We start from the raw sequence: 25,437 nt of genomic DNA on the forward strand, positions 1-25,437 counted from the left end.
GTATAACCACTTTACCATTTAATTTTTTTATTTTTTATCTGTAAAATAGGTATATACTACCTATCTCATGATATTGTTACCACTGTTTATGAGGTAGTCTATATGAAAGATCTTTGTACTAAAATTTTTATGATAAAGAGTATGATAAGAGTTCAGAAAAGAAATAGGTCTGTTTGGGTAAATCTCACTTCATGATGTGTGTACTTTCAAGAAACCCTTTAGAAGTAATTGTTTTTTAAATCATCAGTTGACAAGATAGATGTCATTCACAGCCCTTACCACTTCTCCAATGGGTTATATAATTGTTAAATTTCCTACATTCTCCTAGTTTCCTATTCATTTTTTTCCAGCCAAGATATTGCTTCTGTAGTATAGCATTCTTAATAGTATCTTAATTCCCTTAAGCTTTTGTCTTTCTGTCATACATACCTTTTAATTTTCTATTTTGGAACAGTCCTATTTGCTTTTTCCACTTTTATACCATAAATCTACATTGTCCATTATTGATAGCCACTAGTCACATGTGGCTATTTAAATTAAGTAAAACTAAATTAAAAATTCAGTTCCTCAGCCATGCAAGACACATTTCAAGTGCCTAAATAGTCATTCATATTAGTCATATGTGGGACAGTGCATATATGTAACATTTCCATCAGAGAAAATTCTGTAGGACAGCCTTGCTTTAAATAGTAAGCTGCGGGAGAAAATGGTGCCTATGTATTTTGGTGTCATCGCTCTTAATATCATTTGACATTCTTTTGTATGCCACCCTTCTCCCCTCCTTTTTTTTGAAGATGGGATCTTACTGTATCACCCAGGCTGTTCTCAAATTCCTGGGCTCAAGTTGGGACTACAGGGTGCAAGCCACCGGGCCAGCTTGTATGCCCCTTTTGAGCTTCTATTTCCTAAAGCAGTTATTCCAAAATGTCATTACTCTACTCAGCTTCCTCCTTTTCTCTTAGTTGATGACCTTTCTTGTGTTACACAGAGGAAATTGAGGTTATAAGCAGGAACCTCCTTAACTTCCTGTTCTTATACCTATTTTTACACCTCTCTTTTCCTCTTCTCATCTGAGATGTGTTCGTTTTTATTACTACTTAAATTTTACAAATATTTATTGGTTACCTGCTTTGTCGCAGGCACTATTCTAGGTATTTAGGGTATAGCCACGAACAAAAAATTTTCCTGCCCTGGCATAACTTACCTTCTAGCAGGGAAAACACAGACAGCAAGCAAAATAACTATTTAAGCTGGATGTGGTGGCCTGCACCTATAATCCCAGTTACTCTGGAGGCTGAGGTGGGAACATTTGCTTGAGCCCAGGAGTTTGAGGCTACTGTGATCTGTGATAGTGCCTCTGCTCTCCAGGCTGGACAACAGAACACAATACCCTGTCTCTTAAAACTAAATAACTGTTTACTATATTAGAAGACAGTGTTACGGAGAAAAGTAAAGCCTGGAAGGATAGGAAGTATCAGCTGGAACAAAAAATGGATAGGCCCTAAAGTGAGAGCATCAAGGAGAAGCATACTATATGTAAATTAGCAGAAAATGATGTCAGAAAGGTTGTAGGGTAGATTAAGTAGGGTGCTGTAGGCTGTTATAAAGACTTTTTTTTTTTATTCTGATTAAGTTTGGAGTGGAAGCCTTTGGAGGGTTTTGGCCAGAAGAATGATGTAATAAAACTTTTTTCCCCCTATATAATTTTAAACATACATAGCTACAGAGTTAACATGAACTCCCATGTAGAATCCAGCTTTAACAATTATCGATTCATGGCCAATAGTGTTTCTTCTTCCTATTCCTTTCAACTTAATGATATTTTCAATTTATGATGGGTTTATCAGGATATAACCCCGTCATAAATTGAGGGGCATCTGTATGTTAAAGCACATCCTACACACCATATTATTTCATCCCTAATTTTCTCTTCATGTGTATGTGTATACGTAAATTAAAATGTCTATAGTCTAGTCTTATTCACAGTAGTTATGTTCTATAACATCGCCACTTCTTGGCAACACTAGGAATGATAGAATATCATGTTTACTCATCTGCTTTGTCATAGATTATGCAACCACCATTCTTAGAATAACAACATTAACATTACCACCAACAGTATAATTTCTGAAAGCAGTCTAAATTTTTCATTTCTTTTTTTTTTTTTAATCATTAGGGATATAACCCACTGGCGATACACTCAATTTATTGTTTTGTAGTTGTTTTGAATTGTCTCTCTCTCTGCCTTATGTTTTCAAGAGCTAATTCTTCTTGTGTTCTATCTTCACAGACATTTTTCTCCATTTACCAAACTTTAAACCTATTTTTCTTTCATTGCTTTTTTTCTTCATTATATAAATAATGGTATAAATATAGTATCCTTTACCATAGAAAACTCTATTTTCTAATATAAGAAATAAAGTTACTCTTACCACATTCATTCTAGTTATGACCTTATTATCTTACTCCTTTGCTTCATAGCTGGATTTCTTACAATGTGAACTGTTTTGCCTATATTTTCTCACCTCCCAATAATGTCTTCAGTTACTGTAGCCTGGCTTCTCCTCTGCTTCCACAAAACTGATGTTGCTAAGATCATGAATAATCTCAATTACTACTCTGCATTGCCTTACTGAATCTGTGCGTTTAACACTATAGATCACTGTTCTTCTGAAAATTCTTTATTTCTATTGCTTTTCTAATACTTATTTTCAGGTTTTCCTACTCTTTATCAGCCCTCGCTTACTGTTTTTTCTCTCTGTAGTTTTAATGTTGGGTAGTTTTCTATAGTGCTCCTTTTTGGTATCTTCCCATTTCACTACTCACCCTGAGCAGTGTCGTATTTCCATTGTTTTTTAAAACCCTGTCTTCTGAATCCAAAACTGTAGTCTAGACCTCCCTGCTTTACTATCACTTATTTAACAACTGTTTATTTAGCATCTTCTATGTGCCAGGCACTGTTCAGATAAAAATTTCTGCCCCCGTGGAGCTTAAATTCTAGGGGAGGCCAGGCAGATAATAAATGTAATAAGTAAATTGTATAATATGATATGCAATTTAATAAATGCTATGACAAGATGAAAAAGTAAAACAATGTATGAACAATTTGGATTGGTGAGGGGAGAAACAGGATAGAGTATTTAAAAGGATGGTCAGGGTAGATATCATTAAGAAGGTAAAACCCGTGTATTCTTCCTACTATATTAAGATTCAGCACTCAAACCTTGTTTTTATTTTTCTTCCTGATCATTTTGTATCTCAACTAACAGCATCACCACATCTATCGCATTTTGTCACTCAAATCAATATATGGGAATGTTTTATGTCTTCTCTTGCCCTATATATTGGTATCCAAGAATTGCTGATTCTGCCTCTTACTTAACATTGCTTATATCTGTTGTGTCCTCTTCATCTCTGCTGTAAGACTTCCATCCTCACCTGGCTAGACTATTACAGAGCTCTCCAAATAGGGTCCTTCAGTTTTCCTCCTCATCTACTCTTCTGCCTACATTTAATCCATACCAGTATACTTACAGTTCTCCCCATATATCATACTGTTTGATTCGTCTATTCTTGCACGTGCACAGTCCTCTGTCCAGAAAGCCCTTCTTTTCTGATCTCACATTATCTGGCAGGTGCCCCTGCATTAAGTTCCAGCTAAAAAACCTAGGTGTTCATACTTTTCTCAAGTCCCAAGTCAAATATTTCCTCCCCTGTGATACCTTTACCAATACAGTTAACTAGATCGTCCCTTCTCACCTCTGTATCCTGTATAAAACTCTTTAGTCTGTATTTTATTTGTGTGTCTGTTCTGTTCCATTGGAGTGTAAGATCCTTGAGGTCAGGAACTCTGTCTTACATATATTGCCAGTCCCGTGGCACAGTGGTTGACATCAGGTGTTCAAAATCTTGTTTAATGAAATATATTCTTAATAAATTTTAGTAAGAAGAGAGCCTCTTAGTCCCACACTCTTAAGACTCTTTCAAGCGTAATTCCAATAAGTTGTCAAATCTGGTATCCTTTACCATAGCATATGAGAAGCCAAAAGGAGAATTTTGAAAACATGATGATGGTAGTTTGGCAGCTTGACAGTATAAGAGGTTACAGAAGAAACCAAAAAGCAAACCAAAACTCAAATTTTGTTTGTATGGGACAATTTGATATAGAGGCAACAGTTTACATCAGTCAGTAATTGGTACTGTATCATAATATAGTAATGAATAATGACAACAGCCATGACTATTGATGAAAAGCTTAAATCGTGTTTAGTATGTTATTTAATGGGGGAACTTGAAATATTTTTATTCAGGATTAATAGAATTTTTGTAAATTTTGTTATATAAGTGGTTCTTAAAAATTCCTTTTTTCCCCAAACTATAGTAAGCATTTAACATGATTCATTAAGTTTATGTTCTCTTCTCTTTTTTCTAATTAGATTTTCTAGATACACTAAACTTACCATCCTTTTAGGAGCAGCAAAAGAAATTACTGGAAGTCATTGTGAAGTGTATTATGCATACTACCTTCCTTAAGAAGTCTATGTAATTAAGATGTTTTTCTATCATAATATTGTACTTTTAGCTCCCCTCCTTTTTTCTTTTTGTATAATTTAATGCATTTCTTGTGTACAGGTTGAGTATCCTAATCCAAAAATCTGAAATGGCCCAAAATCCAAAGTGCTCAAAGGCAGTGTTTGTTAGAGCATTTCTGATTTCAGATTTTTAGATTAAGGATGCTTAACCAGTTAAGCATATAAGGCAAGTAGTCCAAAGTCCAGAAAAATCTGAAATCTGAAACACTTCTGGTCCCAAGCATTTCCAATACAGAATACTCAACCTATATTTTTGTATTTGCTCTACGTAGACCCTAATGAAGAGAACAGGTAGACTTAAATAAGTGTCATGAAAGAGTAAGTGACTTGATATCAAGGCATAGGACCTACTCATTGTTCCAGTTTGCACTGAATTGTTTTAGGTCTTTCTGAGAAAAGAGGAGTATGGTACAATAATGCAAGTTTATAGGTTTATCATTTTGATAACGTCCTGTGGGAAAAATGAAAAATTAGCCCAAAAAGTCAGTGATGTGGTATTAATTTAGAAATTATTTCTATTGCATTTTATATTTTTAAATAATTTTTAAAATGTTTATTTTATCTGAACAGAATACATGACTACTCTGGTTCATATTCATTCTATATGAATCAGAGCACTCATTGACGTAATTTGTGTGTGTGTGTGTGTGTGTGTGTACACACTAGCTCAATATTAGTTTGTACCTGTGAATTTTTAGTAGAATATTTTCTCCAAAATATATTATGCAGGTATATAATTTTACTTCTTTCTTAGGTTGAACTTCCTTCCAGGGATTTTTTTTTTTTTAACTTGGGTTATGCTGAAAGAATATTTTCACCTACTGCTTTGGAAAACATTAAACAGTTCCCAGGACTTCCTGAGTTTGTTCAGTTATAACTTTGAGGAAGCTGCATTCAGTAAATTGTAGGTGGCAGATGCTGTAAGCAGGTGAGACAATAAAAGCCATGCTGATAAATAGTTTGAAAGAAAAATTGCCTTACAGATTTTTGAACTGCCATAAGAAGTTCAAAATTACTAGTAAAAAAAAAAAAAAAGATTATTACAAAGAATATTAACATGTAGCTTTAGAAGGAAACACATTTTTCTTCATACGGTTTTAAAATTTTTCTTAATTTTCTTCCCTGGACTTCTGGAGTTAAATAATTTAAAACAAAATTTTCTTAATTTATCTGATTTTCATTCTGTGGTAATTCTTATACAATGACAGCAAGTTGTAGTTAATATGCAGGTCTGGTTAATATATTAGAGGTCTGGATGAAGTTTATTCAAGAGAATATTTTTATGAAAGGCTGGTTTCAGGTGAGAGATTAGCTAAGAAACCCTCTTGGTAGTTATTTTTAATTAATATAATTAAAACAACATAGTCAATAGCTTTTAATTTAACCTTGGTATAACTGAACAGATAAAGCAAGATATGTAGTTATTTTTGTTGTGATTTGACATAATAAAAACATGTATATTAGTATAGTATATCCCATTCCAAAATTATTCTTTTGGGTTTTGGCAAGTTATATTTGATAAATTTTAGAGTCTTTTGTTGTTTATGATATCCAATTTCAATCTTGGAATACCATATTTCTATAAAGTAATATTAATTTAATAAACATCATTTTCTTTTTTTAAAAAAGAACAGTAAAATACTTTGGTAAATTGGGCTTTCTTTCTCTTTACGTGATCATGTTACTAATGTCCTAGGTAGATTATTGAAACCTCAGCAGAAAGTATTCAAAATTTTTATTATGCAAGTGTATGCATGGGAAAAGGATATATGGGATGACCCTTGACATTAGATCCTTGCTAATTTGCCTTGTAGTTCTGTGATTTTGGGGAAATTACCTAAATACCTAATAGTGTGTTTCCTTATCTGTAAAATGAAGATAATATCTGATAGAGGCATTGTTAGGATTAAATGAGATTAGTCTTCGTGGAAGTGCTTCTTAGGTCAGTTAAAATTTTTTTATTTACACTGACAAATATGCTTACTCTTGAATAGATAAGTAATCTTTAGGTGACAAATTGGGTATTGACTGAATTTTGGTTTTGCATATACCATGTTGCTTTTCTTAAATTTTTATATTGGCAAAATACTTACAAAAATCAGGCATTTCAGGTGTGGCGGCTCACACCTGTAGTCCCAGCTCCTCAGGAGGCTGAGGCAGGAGGATCACTTGAGCCCAGGAGTTTGAGGTTTCAGTGTGCTATGATGATGTCACTGCACTCTAGCCCGGGCATCAGAGAGAGACCCTTTCTTAAAAAAAAAACAAAAAAACTTGAGTGCTAGGATTATAGGCATGAGCCACCACGCCCAGCCCATATTTTCTTATTAATTATCTTTCCTAGAAAGTTTGTCATCAAATACAGCTAATGGCTGGGCACGGTGGCTCATGCTTGTAATTCCAGCCCTTTGGAAAGCCAAGATGGGAGGCTAGGTGGAGGCCAGGAGTTTGAGACCAGCCTGGCCAACATAGTGAGAGCCTGTCTCTACAAAAAAAAAAACATGCTAAAATGTTTCTTCCCCACAATCTGTAAATCAGTGAAGAAAATGTATTTCCTCTAGCTCAGTTAAATTTGAATTTTATAACTTAATATTCATAAAAATGTATTACAGAATTAAAATTGTTTTATGATTATAGAGGTTTTTTAAGAAGTTCATTTGACTAATGCCTGGTATAGTCAATGCCACATTAATAGACTTGCATTAAGTAACTAATTTTTTTTTTGTAGGCCTTTGACTCTGTTTTTAGTAAGTCTAAAAATTTAAGTATTGAAAATGTGAAAAGATTTTTATCTTTAGTTATTTTCATAAAATTAACTAAGGGATTTATCATAATGAGAGTGTTAAGGTAGTGCAAAGAATATTTCCAAGTGTATCTTTATCAACAATTTTTTTTTTTGAGACAAAGTCTCAATCTGTCACCCGGGCTGTAGTGCATTGGTGTGAGTATAGCCTTGAAGGTGATCCTCCTGCCTCAGCTTCCCAAGTAGCTAGGATTACAGGAATGTACCACCATGCCTGGCTAATTCTTCTATCTTCTGTAGCGACTGGGTTTTGCTACGTTGCTGAGACTGGTCTTGAACTCCTGGCCTCAAGTGATCCTCTCACCAGGGCCTTCCAAAGTGCTGGGATTACAGGCGGGAGCCACCACACCTGTCCAAAAGTTTCTCAACTAGTTAAGTTTCTATGGAATTTGCTGATTGTATTTAACTATCAGATTGTATTAAAATTTTTATTGAAACTTTGTTTCTTCCGATGGAACTTTATAACAAAGGAAGTGAGTATTAATATAAGCAAACCTGGTGCATTAGTCCTTTTCATTTTTAAATTAGTTTAATTTCTTTTTCTCATTGTAAAAACAATACATGGTCATTGCAAAATAAAGTTTCAGAAAATACTTAAAAGTATAGCAAAGTAAAAGATTATTCATAATTCAGTTAGCTAAAGTAGCTATATCTTGCATATATATTTTATTATATGTCGAAATTATAAGATTATATCTCTATATAGATATATCCACTTATGGATTGGAAAGTTGGAAAGACAAGATATTATAGAAAGTACATAGTATATAGGGCAATTAAAAGTTTGAAGTTCAAGTCAGTCTGCCTTTGTTGAAATCCTTATGTCACTATTGAAAACCTGTGTAACCCTGGGCAAAATCTCTAATCTGTTGAAGCCTCAGTGTTCTCATCTGTAAACCGGGGATAACAATACCTGCATCATAAGGTTATTTTGAGAATTAACTACTATAATGAATGTATAATAAAATGTTTAGCACTGTCTGTTACATAGTAGATGCTCGTGAATGAACTCTGAAGAGGAGGCTCTGATCTTGATTATGATTTAGGAAAGTAATGCTTATTAAATATTAATCTTTCTAGTTGGAAAAATAATGAAGAAAAAGAATGTTTTTGTGATTCTACTTGTACTCTTTTGAGCCAAAATAGTGTTTTTAAAGTAGATTTCCTTTGGAGAAGTATTTAATTCCAGGATATAAATTCTGACCAATAGTGATAGTGATAGAAAATTATATTAAAATACCCTTTTTATTATCATTGATTCTACTTTGTTTGCCTGGTATGTTTTAATTTTATTGTGATTTGAGATTTGTCCTTTTGTTTAACATGAAGTCTAAAATTTCGTTTTTTGTTTACTGAGTGAATTTTATCAGGGTAAATATTACAGACAGTGTTTTTGTAAGAGTGAAAATAACTGTACTCTCTTATTACTAGGGAAATAGATGGAATGAGTAAGTACAAGTTAATATGCTATAAAGAGTTTGAAAACAATGGTGCTCCGTTGAGCATATACAGGTTAATTGGATGTGTTTTTAATTATAAAGAATTAACTAAATTTGGCAACCTTTTCTTATTGGGATTTCATTAAATATACAGGGTGTTTGTTTGGTTTTGTATTGACAATTTTCTGACAGCCTTCAGATCAGAGTCATTTTACCAGATCAGAATGTCAAAATTAGCTAATAGAATAACTTAAAATGTTCAGTAGAAGTAGAGAGCATTGTGTAGTTTGACCCTTTTCCACTTTAAATGAAGTTTACAATAACATTTGAGTTCCCAAGAATTGTGATTTGGCAAGTACTGGAACAGAGGAAAAATTTAAGCAAGAAGAAAATTAACTTTGAATTTCATTTAATGGTTAATTTATAAATACAAAATAATGAAAATGATATGGGAATGTTATTTCATGTTATCGTATTTTAATTTGGGAAATCACGAGTCCGTGGAAATACCATGGAACCATAATTCATGAAGTAAATCTTAAGACTTTAAATTTAGAAGCTTTTTACCATTTTAATAATTTTTCATGATATATACTTCTCTTAAGCTTAACCATTTCCTCTTTAGTAATTAATGATATAAATAATGGCAAGTAATGCTAAATGGAAGTTCCAGGGAGAGATTCTTGAAATATCTGCATATATAGTCACCAGTTGCTTGCTATGGTAGATTTTTTTTAGGGTTATGGAATTTTTTTCTTCATAGCAGTTAATATTTTGGGATTAATCTACAGGTTTTAGCTACACTAATTCTCTGAAATGAATTACTAACCAGTATCAGTTTCCCTTTTTTTTAATAAAGGTAAATTATGTTATCATTGTAAAGGGCCAAATACAAATTTTAAAATTTTTTGACATTCATGTGCTTCATAAAATTGCTCTTCTGAAATTAGGAGCCATGAGATATGGCAATTTAGAAAGATCAGTGGTTATTTTAATTGTGACAGCTTTGGAAAGGATCATGTGTTCTAGCATGCTCTCGATGGGGATGCCTTCATTTTATAGTAATGTATTGAGAAGATGATCATTAAGACTTTGACAAAAAGACTTTAGAAGAAGCAATATAAGAATAAGTTCTTGGCCTGGAGTGTAATCCTAGCACTCTGGGAGGCCTAGGCGGGAGGATCACTCAAGGTCAGGAGTTCATGACCAGCCTGAGCAAGAGTGAGACCCTGTCTCTACTAAAAATAGAAAGAAATTAGCTGGACAACTAAAAATATATAGAAAAAATCGGCCGGGCATGCTGGCGCATGCCTGTAGTCCAGCTACTCGGGAGGCTGAGGCAGAAGGAGTTTGAAGTTGCTGTGAACTAGGCTGACGCCATGGCACTCTAGCCCGGGCAGCAGAGTGAGACTCTGTCTCAAAAAAAAAAAAAAAAAAAAAAAAAACCAATAAGAATAAGTTCTTAAGTAAAGGAGATAGACTATTTACTTTTTTATATGCTTGCAATCCATAGCATAGGCCCTGCAACCTCTGGGTTCCCTGCAGACCTCAGCCTTGCTCCTTGATTTCTACAGCTAATCAGTGCCTTTGATTGTGTTTGGCAACAACTTCCTAAGCCCACCAAGGCCATTTGCAACAAGTCATTGCTTCTATAGCTTGCTTTGTATAAAGCTAGGCTTAATTGCCATTGAAGCCAGTTTTGTTCTCTGAACTGGCTATTTCCCCATCTTATTTAGAAAATCAGAGTAATCACAGAAATTACAGATCAGGGTTGAGTGAGTCCTACACTTACTAGCTTAATTCTGACTTGTGTGCATTCAGGTTTTACATAATTTTTTTCTTTTGGTGTGGAAATACAGTGTCCAACACACTTAACTCTAAAATATTAATGTTTGGTTTAGAAACACAGGATCAAGCAATTTCTTAAAAGTTATAATAATTTAAAATTTTAAGTGTCTAAAACTTAAAATTTTAACAATAATAAATTTGGACATTTCAGGTTTATTATGTGTTGTGAATAATCAGGACACTATAGTTGACAATACAGATTCAGAATTATGTCCAAAATATTTTGGAAATAACATAGCATTAACCTCATGTAGTAGAAAAGCTGATTTCTCCCAGTAGCATGTGGAGACAATTTCATGACTATATGGCGACATTTTGTTCCTCCTCAGTCAAACCTAATCCTTTTCTCCTTCAGAGTGTAATGTAAGCAGCCCGTGGGGCAAGTGGAGAAGTTAAGAATTATTATATATTTGTTTGCCTATTGGGGCCTCTCTCCTCTTTCCAACAGTCCACCCCAATTGTTAAAATGAGTATCTTTTGTTCCTTAAGACATAGTATGAGTGATATCATTGATTTAATCTCCCCATACAGAGATAGTTAAATTACCCTTTTTTTTTTTTTTTTTTTTTTGAGACAGAGTCTTACTCTGTCGCCCCGGCTGCAGTCCTGTTGAACGGCAGCCTAGTTCACAGCAACCTCAAACACTTGGACTCAAGCAATCCTCTTGCCTCAGCCTCCCAAGTAGCTGGGACTACCAGCATGCACCACCACACCTGGCTAATTTTTAGGAGAGACAGGGTCTCACTCTTGCTCAAGCTGGTCTCAAACTCCTGAACTCAAGTGATCCTCCTGCCTTAGCCTCCCAGAGTTCTAGGATTACAGGTGTGAGCCACTGCCCCGGCCTAAATTACTTTTTAAAAACAGACTCAGTTATCAATCTTAATACCTAACCAGGAGTTTTGTAAATGTGTATATCAAATTGCTTTATTTAAATTAGTGTGTAATCAAAGTCATTCATCACTTTGTTTTTTATTTCTACATAAAAATAAAACTCTGTGAAGTGAGTGGATAAAAAAGAAAGAAAAATAAAACTCTAATACAAGAATATTATTTGAAAGCGTATATTTAAGAATTGCTAAAGATTATAATGTTTGGTGTTTGCTCTTTTCCCCTGGTATGACAGTCCTTTTTTAACCAATAAAAAATACACCTAAATGTATTCAGATTTTCTGAACATCACTCCTATTTACAGAACTATTTCCATGAATAATATTATATGAAAATAGATTTTTGATATTTTGAATATTTACATCATTTCTATTAAGAAGTTAAGTTTTTCTCATGTGGCTTCAGAATATAAATAATTTAGAAAGGATATGCCTATTTCATATTATCTCCTTGATTATATGAATGGGAAAAGAATTAGAGGTATAATACAAATTGTTAACCTGTTCCCTCCTGCCATCTGAATCTTTATATGTAAGTGTTTTTGAAAGATAGAAGTTTCATCAGGTTGGTTTAAATCATATTCTGAAATCTAGGCTTCTCAATTAACCACAGTCAATCAGGAATAATGGAATTATGTATACATAGACTGCATTTTCTCTTGATTTGTCTTTAAGAAAAGATGTATTTATATACAGAGAGAGGTTAAAAGATTAATCTCTGGGGTCCCTAATAAATCAGATAGATGAAACGCGGATTAACATTAAAAGAATCTCTTTATAGTATCCCTTATCTTTCAATGTACGTACTCATTTTACCTTACTATGGAGTCCAGAGAAGTGAATGGTACCAACTTCTAAAGATAATAATTGTCATTGACATAAAGGAATAAATCTTATCATTCAAAGTAGGTAATTTTTCCTAATTACCTACACTAAAATGAAGTACATTACGAAGTTATATTTGGAAGGCTAAACATTGTCCAGGAACAAATCAGAAAAACTCATTTACTTGTGAAAGTTTTCAGTTTTTTTATCTTAAGATTTTTTTTTCTTTGATTACTAATGAAAAGGATTTGGTATTGACTTAATTTCCTGTGCTCATGATTATATATAATTCAGGCATTTATGGGAATAAGAGTTTGTAGTCAATGTGATCGAATTGCATTAATGTATTTTTAATTGCATTTGATATTGATATAAAAGTTTTTAATCTTGCTTCATACTGGTTGTTTTGTTGTTTTTAATGAGGGGTAGTCAGACTATACCCACAGGCCAAATCCAGCCTGTCTCCTGTTTTTGTAAGTGCTACATTTTTACATGGTTGAAAAAAATCAAAAGAAGAATAATGTCATGACTCCTGAATATTCTGCGAAGTTCGAATTTCATAGAATGCTCATGTTAATATATAAACATTAATGGAACATAGCCATGCTCATTCATTTATGTCTTATTTATGGTATTTTTTTGTTTTAGCTGCTTTTCTGCTATAGCAGCAGAGTTGAGTAGTTGTGACAGAAATGATATGGCCCCCAAAGCCTGACGTATTTACTCTCTGGCCCTTTACAAAAAATGTTTGCCGACCCTTGCTTTCAATCACGAAAATGTCCAAAAACCCTCAGTGGTACCTGCATTTAATTAAACTGCAACCTCTGTAGCAGCTCTCAAACTTTGCTGGTTTCCTGTCCCAACAAATCCTTATTCACAAAATGGATTATTATATAAGTTATACAAGACTTGGTATGGTAGTAATTGATGTCACTCTTGACTTTGTGTCTTTAACATTCATGTTTTTAACTGTGTCCAGCAAACCCAGTGGTCCAAGGATAAGGAATCATTTGTAGTTTCACTAAACCATGAATTTAAGTTATGACTGGTGAAACTGGTATGCCAAAATGTGTTCCATCACCTAACCTGACATTCAAGATACAAATAGTTGCTTTTATAGTAACTCTTGTAAAATACAATCAAAGATGTTTTTTATGAGGGAATTTATGTAACTTATTAAGAAGTTTGCTGGATGTCACCACGAAGGTCAAGGGTTTTATTGCAGGGGAAGAAATTATTCCATTACTAGCCTATAAATCAGTATCAATTCAAAAGTGAGCATTAGGTCATTCCTTATCAGAAATTGTCCAAAGGGAGAGAAACTTGCTCCAGTTTTGTGATATTTCTCATATCCTAAAAATAAAGTGCTACTCTAGTTATCAGTTGGGACTTCAAAAGCAAATCTCTTATAATTATTAAGCCAGTCAGCTCAGTCACCTAGATAGAAACTAACCACTGATACATTATTACCTAATTCATGCCTTTGCTGACTCTTCTCTCAGTAGTCAAATTAGAGTGGTCATGACATATAAAGAATATATTTCTTGGCTGGGCGCAGTGGCTCACGCCTGTAATCCTAGCACTCTGGGAGGCCGAGGTGGGCGGATCGTTTGGGCTCAGGAGTTCGAAACCAGCCTGAGCAAGAGCGAGACCCCGTCTCTACTAAAAATAGAAAGAAATTGGCCAAACAACTAAAAATAGAAAAAATTAGCCGGGCATGGTGGTACATGCCTGTAGTCCCAGCTACCTGGGAGGCTGAGACAGAAGGATCGCTTGAGCCCAGGAGTTTGAGGTTGCTATGAGCTGGGCTCACACCATGGTACTCTAGCCTGGGCAAGAGAGTGAGACTCTGTCTCAAAAAAAAAAAAAAGGAATGTATTTCTTGAACTAGTAGGGAGCACACTTATGGTAATATAAATCACTTACCTTATTATCTTAGGAAATGTGTCACATATGTTTTTAACACTTTCATAATATTGCTATTGTTGAATCTGCCAGGCATATCTGAATATTTTAGTGTTTTGATCTTATATTTTATACTACCTAATTGGTATTTTTTTCCTTTGAATTAACTAGGACATATGGAATCACTTAAAATTAGGTTCATACCATAGTCTTACTGTCAAAAAAACAGATTTCCAGCCTGATTTTAACTTCATCATATTCTTCTGTACAATGAAAAAACAAATCTGTATTTTGATCATCCAAATAGTAATTCAGGGCAGTGTTAACCTAGAAAAAACAGCATTAGGAGATCATGACTAAGGCACGTCACCAAAGTGATTTTCTTCTCTTTTATGCTTTTTTTCTTTTTCTTTTCTTTTTTGGTGAGACAACAGAGCCTTGCTCTGTCACCCAAGCTAGAGTGCAGTGGAATCACCATCGTTAGCTTACTGCAACCTCCAACTCCTGGGCTCAAGCCACCCTCCCTGCCTCAGCCTCCAGAGCAGCTGAGACTACAGGCATGCGCCACCATGCCTGGCTAATTTTTTCTATTTTTAGTAGAGACGGGATATTGCTCTTGTTCAGGCTGATCTTGAACTCCTGACTTCAAACAGTCCTCCCACCTTGGTCTCCCAGAGTGCTAGGATTACAGGCATGAGTCTTTTATGCTTTCTAATTATGAGATTGCATGAGTTTACCACCCTGTCTCCCCTCTTTGATGAGTGTTTGACACTTGGTACCTATGGAATTTCACATAACCAGTAGAAGTTTTAGAAAGATACCTTGCACTCATTGTTGTTCAGTTCTTTGCTTTTGACTTATCCTGACTTTATAAGACAAACCTTTCACCTCTTACATATAATGTAAAGAAGTGTGTCAGATTTTGAAAGGCAAGAATAGTAAGCAGTCTATTATTCATTCCTTTTGGTTGTGCTCATCTGAGAAATAGAGGGGAAAATCACTTCCTGATTATAAGCATGGACCTGTGTGGACATATGTAAAAAAGGTATAATAATTTCAGCCCACAAAGTTGTTATAAAATTAATACTTGATCAAAAGCACCCAGCACAGTTTCTGCCATAGAAAATACACAATCATGTTAACTATTTTTATGTGTTATTAAGGCACCCACTAATGTTCAATTACAGGTAATATGTCTTTGCAAAAGGAAGAATAACACACAAGTGAACAATAAAGTCCACAACCTCATTTAAGGCATTTTTTTGAACTTTTTCTTTTTTTCTATATGAGTTTCTAAAAAAGCAGATCTTGCTGAACTGATTTTTTTCCATTTGTCATTTGGTGGAGGTTATAACTAGCAGTTCAAATAGGATATAGTTGGTTCATAGAGGGTGCTGTTCCTTCACTTAGCTGAGTGACTTGTTTTGGGGAAATTAAAAAAAAAAAACTAGCTATTCAAGATAAAAACTGTACATGGGTAACTACTTACGGTTCCTGTCTTTAAAGTATGAAAAGTGAAGTACTGTGCAGTGAAAAGATTTTTTAATCTCATACAAGCTCAAGATATAGTTTAAGTCCTTTTAAATTCTGTGAAAGACAGTGAATGTTCATAGTTAGTTTCTAATTGCAAATCTTTAAGTTTTTTTCTAAATCAGCCTTATTGCCTTAATCTGATATTTAGCACCTTCAAAAAATTGTTCAAGTCAATAAACAGAAAAAGGATCTTTATTTGGTTCTGTTACAAGATTTGCTCATTTAACCTTTAGTGAGTCTCTTTAAAATAGGAATGATGATATAACAGAAATCCTATAACTTCCAAAGCCCTGTACAGAGGAAGGGGAGAATTAATTCAGCAACAGCAATGCCTATCACTAATCAGGCAGTATTTTGGGATATTTGTAGTGGATTTTAATTAACTGAGTAAGTCATATCATTTAGTACTATGGATAATTCAGAAGTGGATGTTTTAAGAAACCTAATTTCAGTACTTAAGAAAAAATTTTATAAAAACATTAAGATAGAAAGAGGCAGATATTAGTAACTCTGATTTATAGATGAAGAAATTGATATGAAGTTCAAATAAAAATTTGAATTTATATAAAAAGGACATACCGGTAAAAGGGACTCATTATCAGTTTTTATTGGTATGCTTTTTCTTCTAGAAAATTAAGCATTCATTGTTGGGAAGATATTTATATGTTTTTAATGATCTTGGAAACATGACCTATTATTTTAACCTATTGAATAGATAAATGTTGAACAAATAAATTTTGTATCCCAATTCAAATTTTTGTATTTTGTATCCAAATACAAATATAAACTGTAAAGTTTCAACATAGGCAACTGATTTATTTTATAGACTGTACCTATTTGTGAGGTGTTGGCAATGCTGCTTTGAAAGAGGTTTATAGGCCGGGCAAGGCAGCTCACACCTGTAATCCTAGCACTCTGGGAGGTCCAAACGGGAGGATCACTTGTGCTCAGGAGTTTGAGACCAGCCTGAGCAAGAGTGAGACTCCGTCTGTACTAAAAATAGTAAAACTTAGCCAGGTATGGTGGTGCATGCTGGTAGTCCCAGCTACTTGGGAGGCTGAGGCAAGAGGAGCACTTGAGCCCAGGAGTTTGAGGTTGCTGTGAGCTAGGCTGATGCACTCTAGCCCAGGCGACTTAGTGAGACACTCTCAAAAAAAAAAAAAACAGAAAAAAAGAAAGCAGTTTATAGCTCCCTGTGTATGGAATGGATATATGGATGAGTATGTATGGAAGCTAAAGTGAGACAGATTTTATAAGAACGTATAGCTGCCAGAGCTGTCTGAAAATGGTAAAATGGTTTTGCTTGCAATATAGTTTTCTGTATTCTGTTCGTCATAAACTAGACTGTCAGCTGGTATGCATTGAAAAGATTAGAGTCTGCTAACACTTTTCATGACATTTTCTATTCCTAAAATCATGAGGTTAAATAAATGTACAGTGTATTTTTAAAGAGGGATAGAGAAAAGGGATTGCTAGAAAGTTTCTTTACAAAAAGAAAGACATGTTAATGGACTTTTTTCTCCCCAAAATAACAGATTTTTGCTTACTTTTTTTGTATGACACTTTTCCATTCTGATCTTTCCTTCTGTTGTAAAATAGCATTTCTATGTATTTTCCAAGGAACATAATTGATAACTTTATTAAAGGCCCTTCTGCCTTTTGGCTTTCACTAGTTATAAGAATATTTACCACAATATTCTAAAAATACAGAGTCGTGCCTTCAAGCAGTGATAAGATGAGAAGGAACAGCTTTATTTGGATAGACTTTGGAGCCAAAGAGTGAAGTATGACCTACTTGATTAGGGGTCCTTCTTTGTACACTTAAGCCACCTTTTGGCTTTTCCAAGTTGCCAAATTGTTTTTATTCACGAGTTGTAATTCCCTTCATTTAGCTCCTTTTTATTCACTGGTTTCCATGATCTGCCAGTCCACTTTTAAAATAGCCGCCAATTGACAGTGCTGCTTTGTTGTTCTTCCCAGCTACTCTAGGGCTCCTGCCGATGATCTCAAATGCAGGAGCAGCAGAGGTGCTTTGAGAGAGAGAGAACACAATGTCAAAGAGTCCAGCGGGGGACCAGCAGATTGTGGGAAACCATGTGACTGTGTGATTCACATCTCCAAGGAGAGAAAACCGGTTGTTTCTGTGTCTAGATCTACCCTGTTATGAGAATAATACCATCAATAATGTAATTTTAATTGCCTGGATGCTTTGACGCTAGCTTAAAAAAATAAAACTCAGCAGCCAAGTTACTGGTCATGTATAAGTTTCAGTTAAACTGAATTTGATGACATTTAAATCAGGACAAAATAAGGACTAGGAGTTTCAAACTCTGATGTTTTAGGTATTAGGGGTTGGTAAGTGTGTGTGTGTGTGTGTGTGTGTGTGTGTGTGTGTGTGTGCGCGCGCGCGCGCGTGCACGTGCCTATGTGTGTGTGTGTATAGAGAGGGAGAGTCACTAAAATATTCAACTCAATTCTTTTGCCACCAACCTTAGGTGACCTGATGCTATTTGGTTTGTATATTACTTCTAATAGTGAAACTCTTAAAAAGCTCACTTGAATAAAGCCATACTTAAAAAATTAGAAAACACGTTACTAAATTTCAAATTTTGACTTTAGGACATTGTTGCCAAGGGTCAAATCTTACGAGGGATTAATTTCTTATGCTCTTTTGTTACACAATTGCTAATGAACTATAATTTCCTAATATGTGTTTTTGCATATATTTAGATCAAGGAATTTTCTTCAGTCCTTAGAACATATAGAAGGGAAAGTCGGTAACATTAATGTTAGGAGAGCATAACATGGTCCTTTCTTTTAATCTATAATTCTAGGACGACATAGACAGCCTAAACCCAGTTCTCAGGGACAACCCGCAACTTCATGAGGAAGTGAAAGTCTGGGTAAAGGAACAAAAGGTTCAGGAGATTTTTATGCAAGGTAACTATTTTGAAGTTATGCATTAATTTTTTTTGGATCTAGGCAACTTAATATATTTGTCTTTGGTCGTTCAGTTATTTCCAATATAAATCAAGGTTTAGTCTAATATTTTGAGTTACATATATGGTCCAGGGAAAATAATAGCAGAATTATAATAATTTCAATACAAAGTTGCTAATTTCACTAGTTTACTGACTTATTTGAGCTAACGTGCCTGGCATGAAGTTGTAGTCACCCACGTGCTTTGTTGATAAAAAAAAATTCATATTATAGAATGTGCCAGTCCTAGAGAAAGAAGCATGGTTTGCAGTAGAGGGCTGCCCAAAGCCATGATTGATTACCTTTGAAAAATGTTGTTAGTATCTGAAAAAAAGTGGCCTATTTCAGTGTACTTTCTTCAGCAGTTTAGTAGTCTTAGTTTTGCTTCCCTGTTTACTAAGTTACAGGTTTATCTACCACATGTGACCCTCAGACTGGTGAAGTTTTATAATTCTTAGCAATTCCCTTTTCTATCAGTACAATCATATATTATAAATACAAGCTTTTGTGACATTGAATTGAAATCGAGACAGTATGGCATGAACTGATGATATGTTGCTGAACATTTTTAAGAATGAAAGTTTGTTAAATTCCCGTATTTATCTCAACCCTCAACTTCCATACCATTAAGCATTAATAGATAATCTCAACAGTTGTGACTATATTGCTTTATAGGGGCATGTACAGGAGCAGATCATCTACTTACTAAATTCTTCTTAAGCTAAATATTCTTTAAACTTTACTATGGACAATTTCAAATATACATACAGATAGAATATTTCAGTGAACTTCATCCTTCTATCTCTCACCCCCAACAACTATCAAACCTTGCCTGATTCTGCCCTATCCATATCCCCTTTTATGTCTGTCAAGTTTTAGACTTCACCTCTTTCTATTAATTTTTTTAAACAAAGCCATCATACCACTATTATGCCAAAAAATTAATAGTTCCTTAATATCAAATACTGGATAGTTGGTTCAAATTTCCATTTGTGTCATAAATGATTTAAACAGGTTTCGTTTTTTAAAAATCAAAGGTCTAGTAGTCTACACGTTGTGATGGTTTGCTATGTCCCCTTCGTCACTCTTCCCCTGCCCCCTTTCCTTGCAATTTATTTGTCAAAGAAACCAGGCTAATTTTTTTTACTTTTGTTTCTGTGTTGTATCCTTAGAGGAGAAAAGATTCAGATGGTATAGTCCCTATCCATTCTAGGCAGAATTGTATGAAGAACAAGCCAGTGTAGATGGTTTGTTAGTGGGAATTGAAAACTGATCATATTTGGAGTTATTCTATAGGCATTTTCTATATTATTTATAAAAAATAATATGGAGTCTCAATCTTTCCATATTTGGAAAAGACTGAAGTTTGTGTAATGGATTATGGCTAGTAAATAGTGTTTACCTATCACCTCCTTTAAATTATAGCCAGTCAACATCTTCATTTTTCTCTAGATGAATGTATTTAATTTCTAGGTCATAGGTAATACTTTTACAGATGTGTTAAATGCTTTGTATATTTTAGGCTGATATTGGCATAGGTTTTTTTTTTTAAAACTGTCAGATATGTATTGAACCATTAATTTGGTATATTGAATCTATTATAACTATAGAAGAAAGAACATCAGCATAGCAATCAGAAATATAAATTCAGTCCTAGCTCTTTGACTTAAACATTTACTTCATCTATCAATCTCACTTTCTTCATTTTTATAAAAGGCATAACAATACTAAGAGTTAGAAAAGATTAAATAAACACGTGGCAATTTTGAAAGCACTTTGTAAATTGTTAATGTATAATACTGTTATTAAGGTACAGGAATTTTTCCCCCTCACAGTTTTTGTTAAACTTTAAAGTACTTGGTCATTTTAGTACCTATGAATTGAAAATAATTTTCATCTCCATTATCCTCTTCCATGGAGTCATGTTTGTTCTATTAGGCATATTTGAATATACACAGATATATATCATTTAATATTGAATCTTTGCTCATTTTCTAAAAGCTGTCTATATATAAGGATATAGATAACCTTTGAAAAAGTGAGTTTAACCCAAAAGTACACCATATTTCTTGTAAAAAAAAAAATTCTTAGTGCTATATTTATAAATTCACTTTATCAATCTCTTCGTGTTCTAAGACTTTTAGCAGTTTTTTCTAGCTGTCTCAGAAGATTCAAAATTTGTAGCTGCTTATGGTAACATTTTGGCAACTAGAAGACTCAGACATCAGGTTCCCAGTTACCTAGGAACTTTCCATTTCAGCCATGTAGTCATCTACCCCACTCTTATTAAGGTAGCCGTATAACCTTACTACATTCTAGACCACTATAACTTTACATTTTGTACTGTTTTCTTATTAACTCATGATCCCAGACACATTCTTTTTGTCTTAAAGTATTTCATCTCCATTGAATCAGGAAGTATGTATGTCTGGTAGCATACATGTAATAACTTCAGAATGATCTGTTCCAAAGGATATTTACTTGTCTCTTAAAACACTTTTTTTAAAACTGATATTTGGGTATGATATTATTCATCTATCAAATAGCTCACGTTTCTCCTAAAAGGTAGTTCTTAAGGGAAAATGTCTCCATTTAAGATATCCGTATTTCTTGTGTTTCTTTTAAAGGTCCTTATTCCTTAAATGGATACAGAGTGAGAGTATATAGACAAGACTCTGCCACCCAGTGGTTTACTGGCATAATTACTCATCATGATCTCTTCACCCGCACCATGATCGTTATGAATGATCAGGTAAATAGTTCAACTAATATTTTTGTAGAGACTTTTATAGTTCATATAGTCCATGCCAAAAAAAAAAAATGCATCACCAGTTTGATACTAAATAATTTTAATCTTTCAGGTTTTTAGTTATATAATCTTAATAAATTTAAATGCAACTGATGTTACATAGAGGTCATTTCAGGTCACAGGGAGATAGTGATGCCAAGTTTATTTCAACACTGGTAAAATCAGTCCCTGAAATAGAGGGACCAGACTCTTTTAATTGATTAGTCTTTTTTTTTTTTTTAATCCTTAGGTTAGCTAAAATTTTGTTTCTCAAAGTCTCAGTTCTGTCTCTCCAATAATAAAAGTATTTCCCAAATGGTTTCTTTTCACTAATGAAAACTTTTAATGCACACTTAGTTCTCACATCAAATTTCAGCTGTGGTATGCTCACTTAAGTTTTATGGCAAATCTTATCGATGCTACAGAGTTTTAAGTAAGTCTTGAAATGTGGAAAAAAAAATGTTCACTTTTTGAAATGTTCACTTGTTTGTTTTTGTGGAAAACATAGATATTTATGTCTTCTGCCTTATTAGATTCTGAAGTGTATCTGATAGAGCCCTTTTATAAACAATTCAAATACTTTGGTTAAAATTTTAGTCAAAATGCTAAATAAATTATATTTTTTCCTTAAAAAGTGACAATATTGCCTTGAATTTTTATAATAGTTCTTTCTTTAACCACATTTTAAAAATTATTCATTTGCACAATTTTTGTCTTTTTTCTTCTTCCCGGATTCTACCTTTTAGTTTTATCTTACAGCTGCTTTTTGGAAATGACTTCATATTTTTAAAATACATTTTATAACTTGGCATCCATACTTTTTTTTTTGTAGTGTCACTGCCTGTTGGCATCTGTAGTCTTAATTAATTCTTATCCTTGTTTTTTAAGGTGAACTTACAGTGGATATTTTTGCTTTTTAATTCTTGGTTAGCAGTTAAAACAGTTTCAGAAGGTTAAAAAAATAATTTTATCATTAAAGATTAAAATGGATGATTGTAAGTCTGACAGTATCTTATAAATTAAGGATCCCAAACTGATTTGTAAACATCTTTGCTAAGTGAAGAAATTGTACCAAATAGCACATTGGTTAGCTCATTGGATTTAATTTTTGTTTTTGTTTTGTGTCATGGATTAGGTACTAGAACCACAGAATGTCGATCCTTCTATGGTTCAAATGACCTTTCTAGATGATGTTGTTCACTCTTTGTTAAAAGGTGAAAATATTGGCATTACATCACGACGAAGGTCTCGTGCCAATCAAAATAGCAACGCTGCTCACGTATGTATGTTACTAGGGGTGCATTTTTGTAAAATATTTTTCCTTACGCTACTTAAAACAAGGTAGTAAACAATCATTGTTAATTGGTTATTTTTAGGGTCATTATACACGTGCGCAAGCAAATAGTCCCAGACCAGCAATGAATTCCCAAGCTGCAGTACCAAAACAGAATACACACCAGCAACAGCAACAAAGAAATATTCGTCCAAATAAGAGGAAGGGCTCAGATAGCAGTATACCAGATGAAGAGAAAATGAAGGAAGAAAAATACGATTATATATCACGAGGAGGTAGGACCCACTTTTTTTTTTTTTTAGGGAAATGAGAACAAAAATACATTTTAAATATGTTTATTTAGTATTGATTATGAAAAATAAGACTGTTCTTTTCTTTTAATACTACAGAAAATCCTAAAGGTAAAAACAAACACTTGGCGAGTAAAAGAAGGAAACCTGAGGAGGATGAAAAGAAATTAAACATGAAAAGACTTCGAACTGACAATGTTTCAGATTTTTCTGAGAGTAGTGACTCAGAAAATTCAAATAAGAGAATAATAGATAATTCCTCAGAGCAGAAGCCAGAGAATGAATTGAAAAATAAAAATACTTCAAAGATAAATGGAGAAGAAGGAAAATCCCAGAATAAAGAGAAGGCAGGAGAAGAGACACTACTAGATAATAGCCAGCCTCCCTGGGATCAAATACAAGAAGATAAAAAACATGAAGAAGCAGAGAAGTGGAAGTCTGTTGATACTCAGCTTCAAGAAAACATGATTATCCATTCATCAGAACAGGCGACACTTTCTGATCATAATCCTAATGATTTACTTCCTCAGGAATGCAATATGGAAAAAACACATACAGTGGAATTATTACCAAAGGAGAAGTTTGTATCCAGACCGCCTACACCAAAATGTGTTATTGATATTACAAATGACACTAACTCAGAAAAGGTGGCTCAGGAAAACTCAAGTACCTTTGGCCTTCAGACACTTCAGAAAATGGATCCTAACATTAGTGATTCAAAATCAATTGCAAATGCAAAATACTCAGAAACAGCAAAACAAGATTCTGATCAGAGCTGGGTCAGTGATGTAGTTAAAGTGGATTTAACCCAGTCAAGTGTTATAAATGCTTCTTCAGGAAATGATCACCTGAATATGGAAAAAGAGAAAAACCAATATATCTCTTACATGTCATCTTTAAGTACAATTTCTGTCATGGAAGATAAGCTGCATAAGCGAAGTCCGCCTCCAGAGACTATAAAATCTAAACTTAATACTTCAGTAGTAGATGCTCATAAGACAAAATCCAATCCCTCACCTGAAGTTGTTAAACCCAAAATAACGCATTCTCCTGATTCTGTAAAGTCTAAGAGCGCTTATGTGAACAGCCAAGCTACTGGTGAAAGAAGATTGGCAAGTAAGATAGAACATGAGTTATCAAGATGCAGTTTTCATCCGGTTCCTACTAGAGGCAGTACATTGGAAACTACAAAGAGCCCTCTAATCATTGATAAAAATGAGCATTTCACAGTTTACAGAGATCCTGCACTTATTGGGTCAGAAACAGGAGCTAATCACATTTCACCTTTCTTAAGCCAGCATCCTTTTCCTCTTCATTCCTCATCCCACAGAACCTGTTTGAATCCAGGTACCCATCACCCTGCCTTAACTCCAGCACCCCACTTACTAGCCGGATCATCTAGTCAAACACCATTACCTACCATTAACACACACCCTCTGACTAGTGGGCCACACCATGCTGTTCATCACCCTCATTTACTTCCCACTGTGTTACCTGGAGTGCCTACTGCCTCCTTACTTGGTGGCCACCCACGGCTAGAGAGTGCTCATGCCAGCAGCTTGAGCCACTTAGCACTAGCACACCAGCAACAGCAACAGTTATTACAGCACCAGTCACCTCATCTTCTTGGACAAGCCCATCCTTCTGCTTCATATAATCAGCTTGGACTTTATCCAATTATTTGGCAGTATCCAAATGGAACACATGCATACTCAGGACTTGGTTTGCCTTCTTCTAAGTGGGTTCACCCAGAAAACACAGTTAATGCTGAAGCTTCGTTAAGGAGGGTAAGTTTACACTGTGGTGGGCCACATATCAATGTATATTTATTAATCAGTGTGGTTAAGTGCTTTTTCAATATCCCATATATTTAGGTCATTTTCTATTATACAAACAACTATTTTTCCATGTGCTTAATAACCTCAGAGCAGTGGAAGTGGAAATCTCAGAAAAGCCTGTTTATAAAGAGTTAGTTTAAAGAAGTAAAACTTTTTAGAGTGTAATAGTTATTTATTTTTCTTCTTCCCGGATTCTACCTTTTAGTTTTATCTTACAGCTGCTTTTTGGAAATGACTTCATATTTTTAAAATACATTTTATAACTTGGCATCCATACTTTTTTTTTTGTAGTGTCACTGCCTGTTGGCATCTGTAGTCTTAATTAATTCTTATCCTTGTTTTTTAAGGTGAACTTACAGTGGATATTTTTGCTTTTTAATTCTTGGTTAGCAGTTAAAACAGTTTCAGAAGGTTAAAAA

The 25,437-nt window shown here is 34.1% G+C and overlaps 1 protein-coding gene across 3 annotated transcripts in view; it reads left to right on the forward strand.

Moving 5' to 3' along the window:
• JMJD1C (jumonji domain containing 1C) overlaps positions 1–25,437 on the forward strand; it is a 342,815-nt gene that overhangs the window by 275,500 nt on the left and 41,878 nt on the right. For 2 of the 3 annotated variants that reach the window (XM_012657501.1, XM_012657511.1), the window contains 5 exons: positions 18,664–18,769; positions 21,436–21,560; positions 22,732–22,875; positions 22,973–23,165; positions 23,280–24,967. In XM_012657501.1, the coding sequence (XP_012512955.1) occupies positions 18,664–18,769; positions 21,436–21,560; positions 22,732–22,875; positions 22,973–23,165; positions 23,280–24,967 (2,256 nt within the window). Of the gene's footprint in view, positions 1–18,663; positions 18,770–21,435; positions 21,561–22,731; positions 22,880–22,972; positions 23,166–23,279; positions 24,968–25,437 lie in introns of all 3 variants that reach the window. The other variant, XM_012657520.1, reaches the window with a different exon arrangement.

The sequence above is a fragment of the Propithecus coquereli genome, unplaced genomic scaffold (assembly GCF_000956105.1).
Source record: "Propithecus coquereli isolate 6110/MARCELLA unplaced genomic scaffold, Pcoq_1.0 Scaffold115, whole genome shotgun sequence".
In the NCBI taxonomy this organism is placed as follows: Eukaryota; Metazoa; Chordata; class Mammalia; order Primates; family Indriidae; genus Propithecus; species Propithecus coquereli.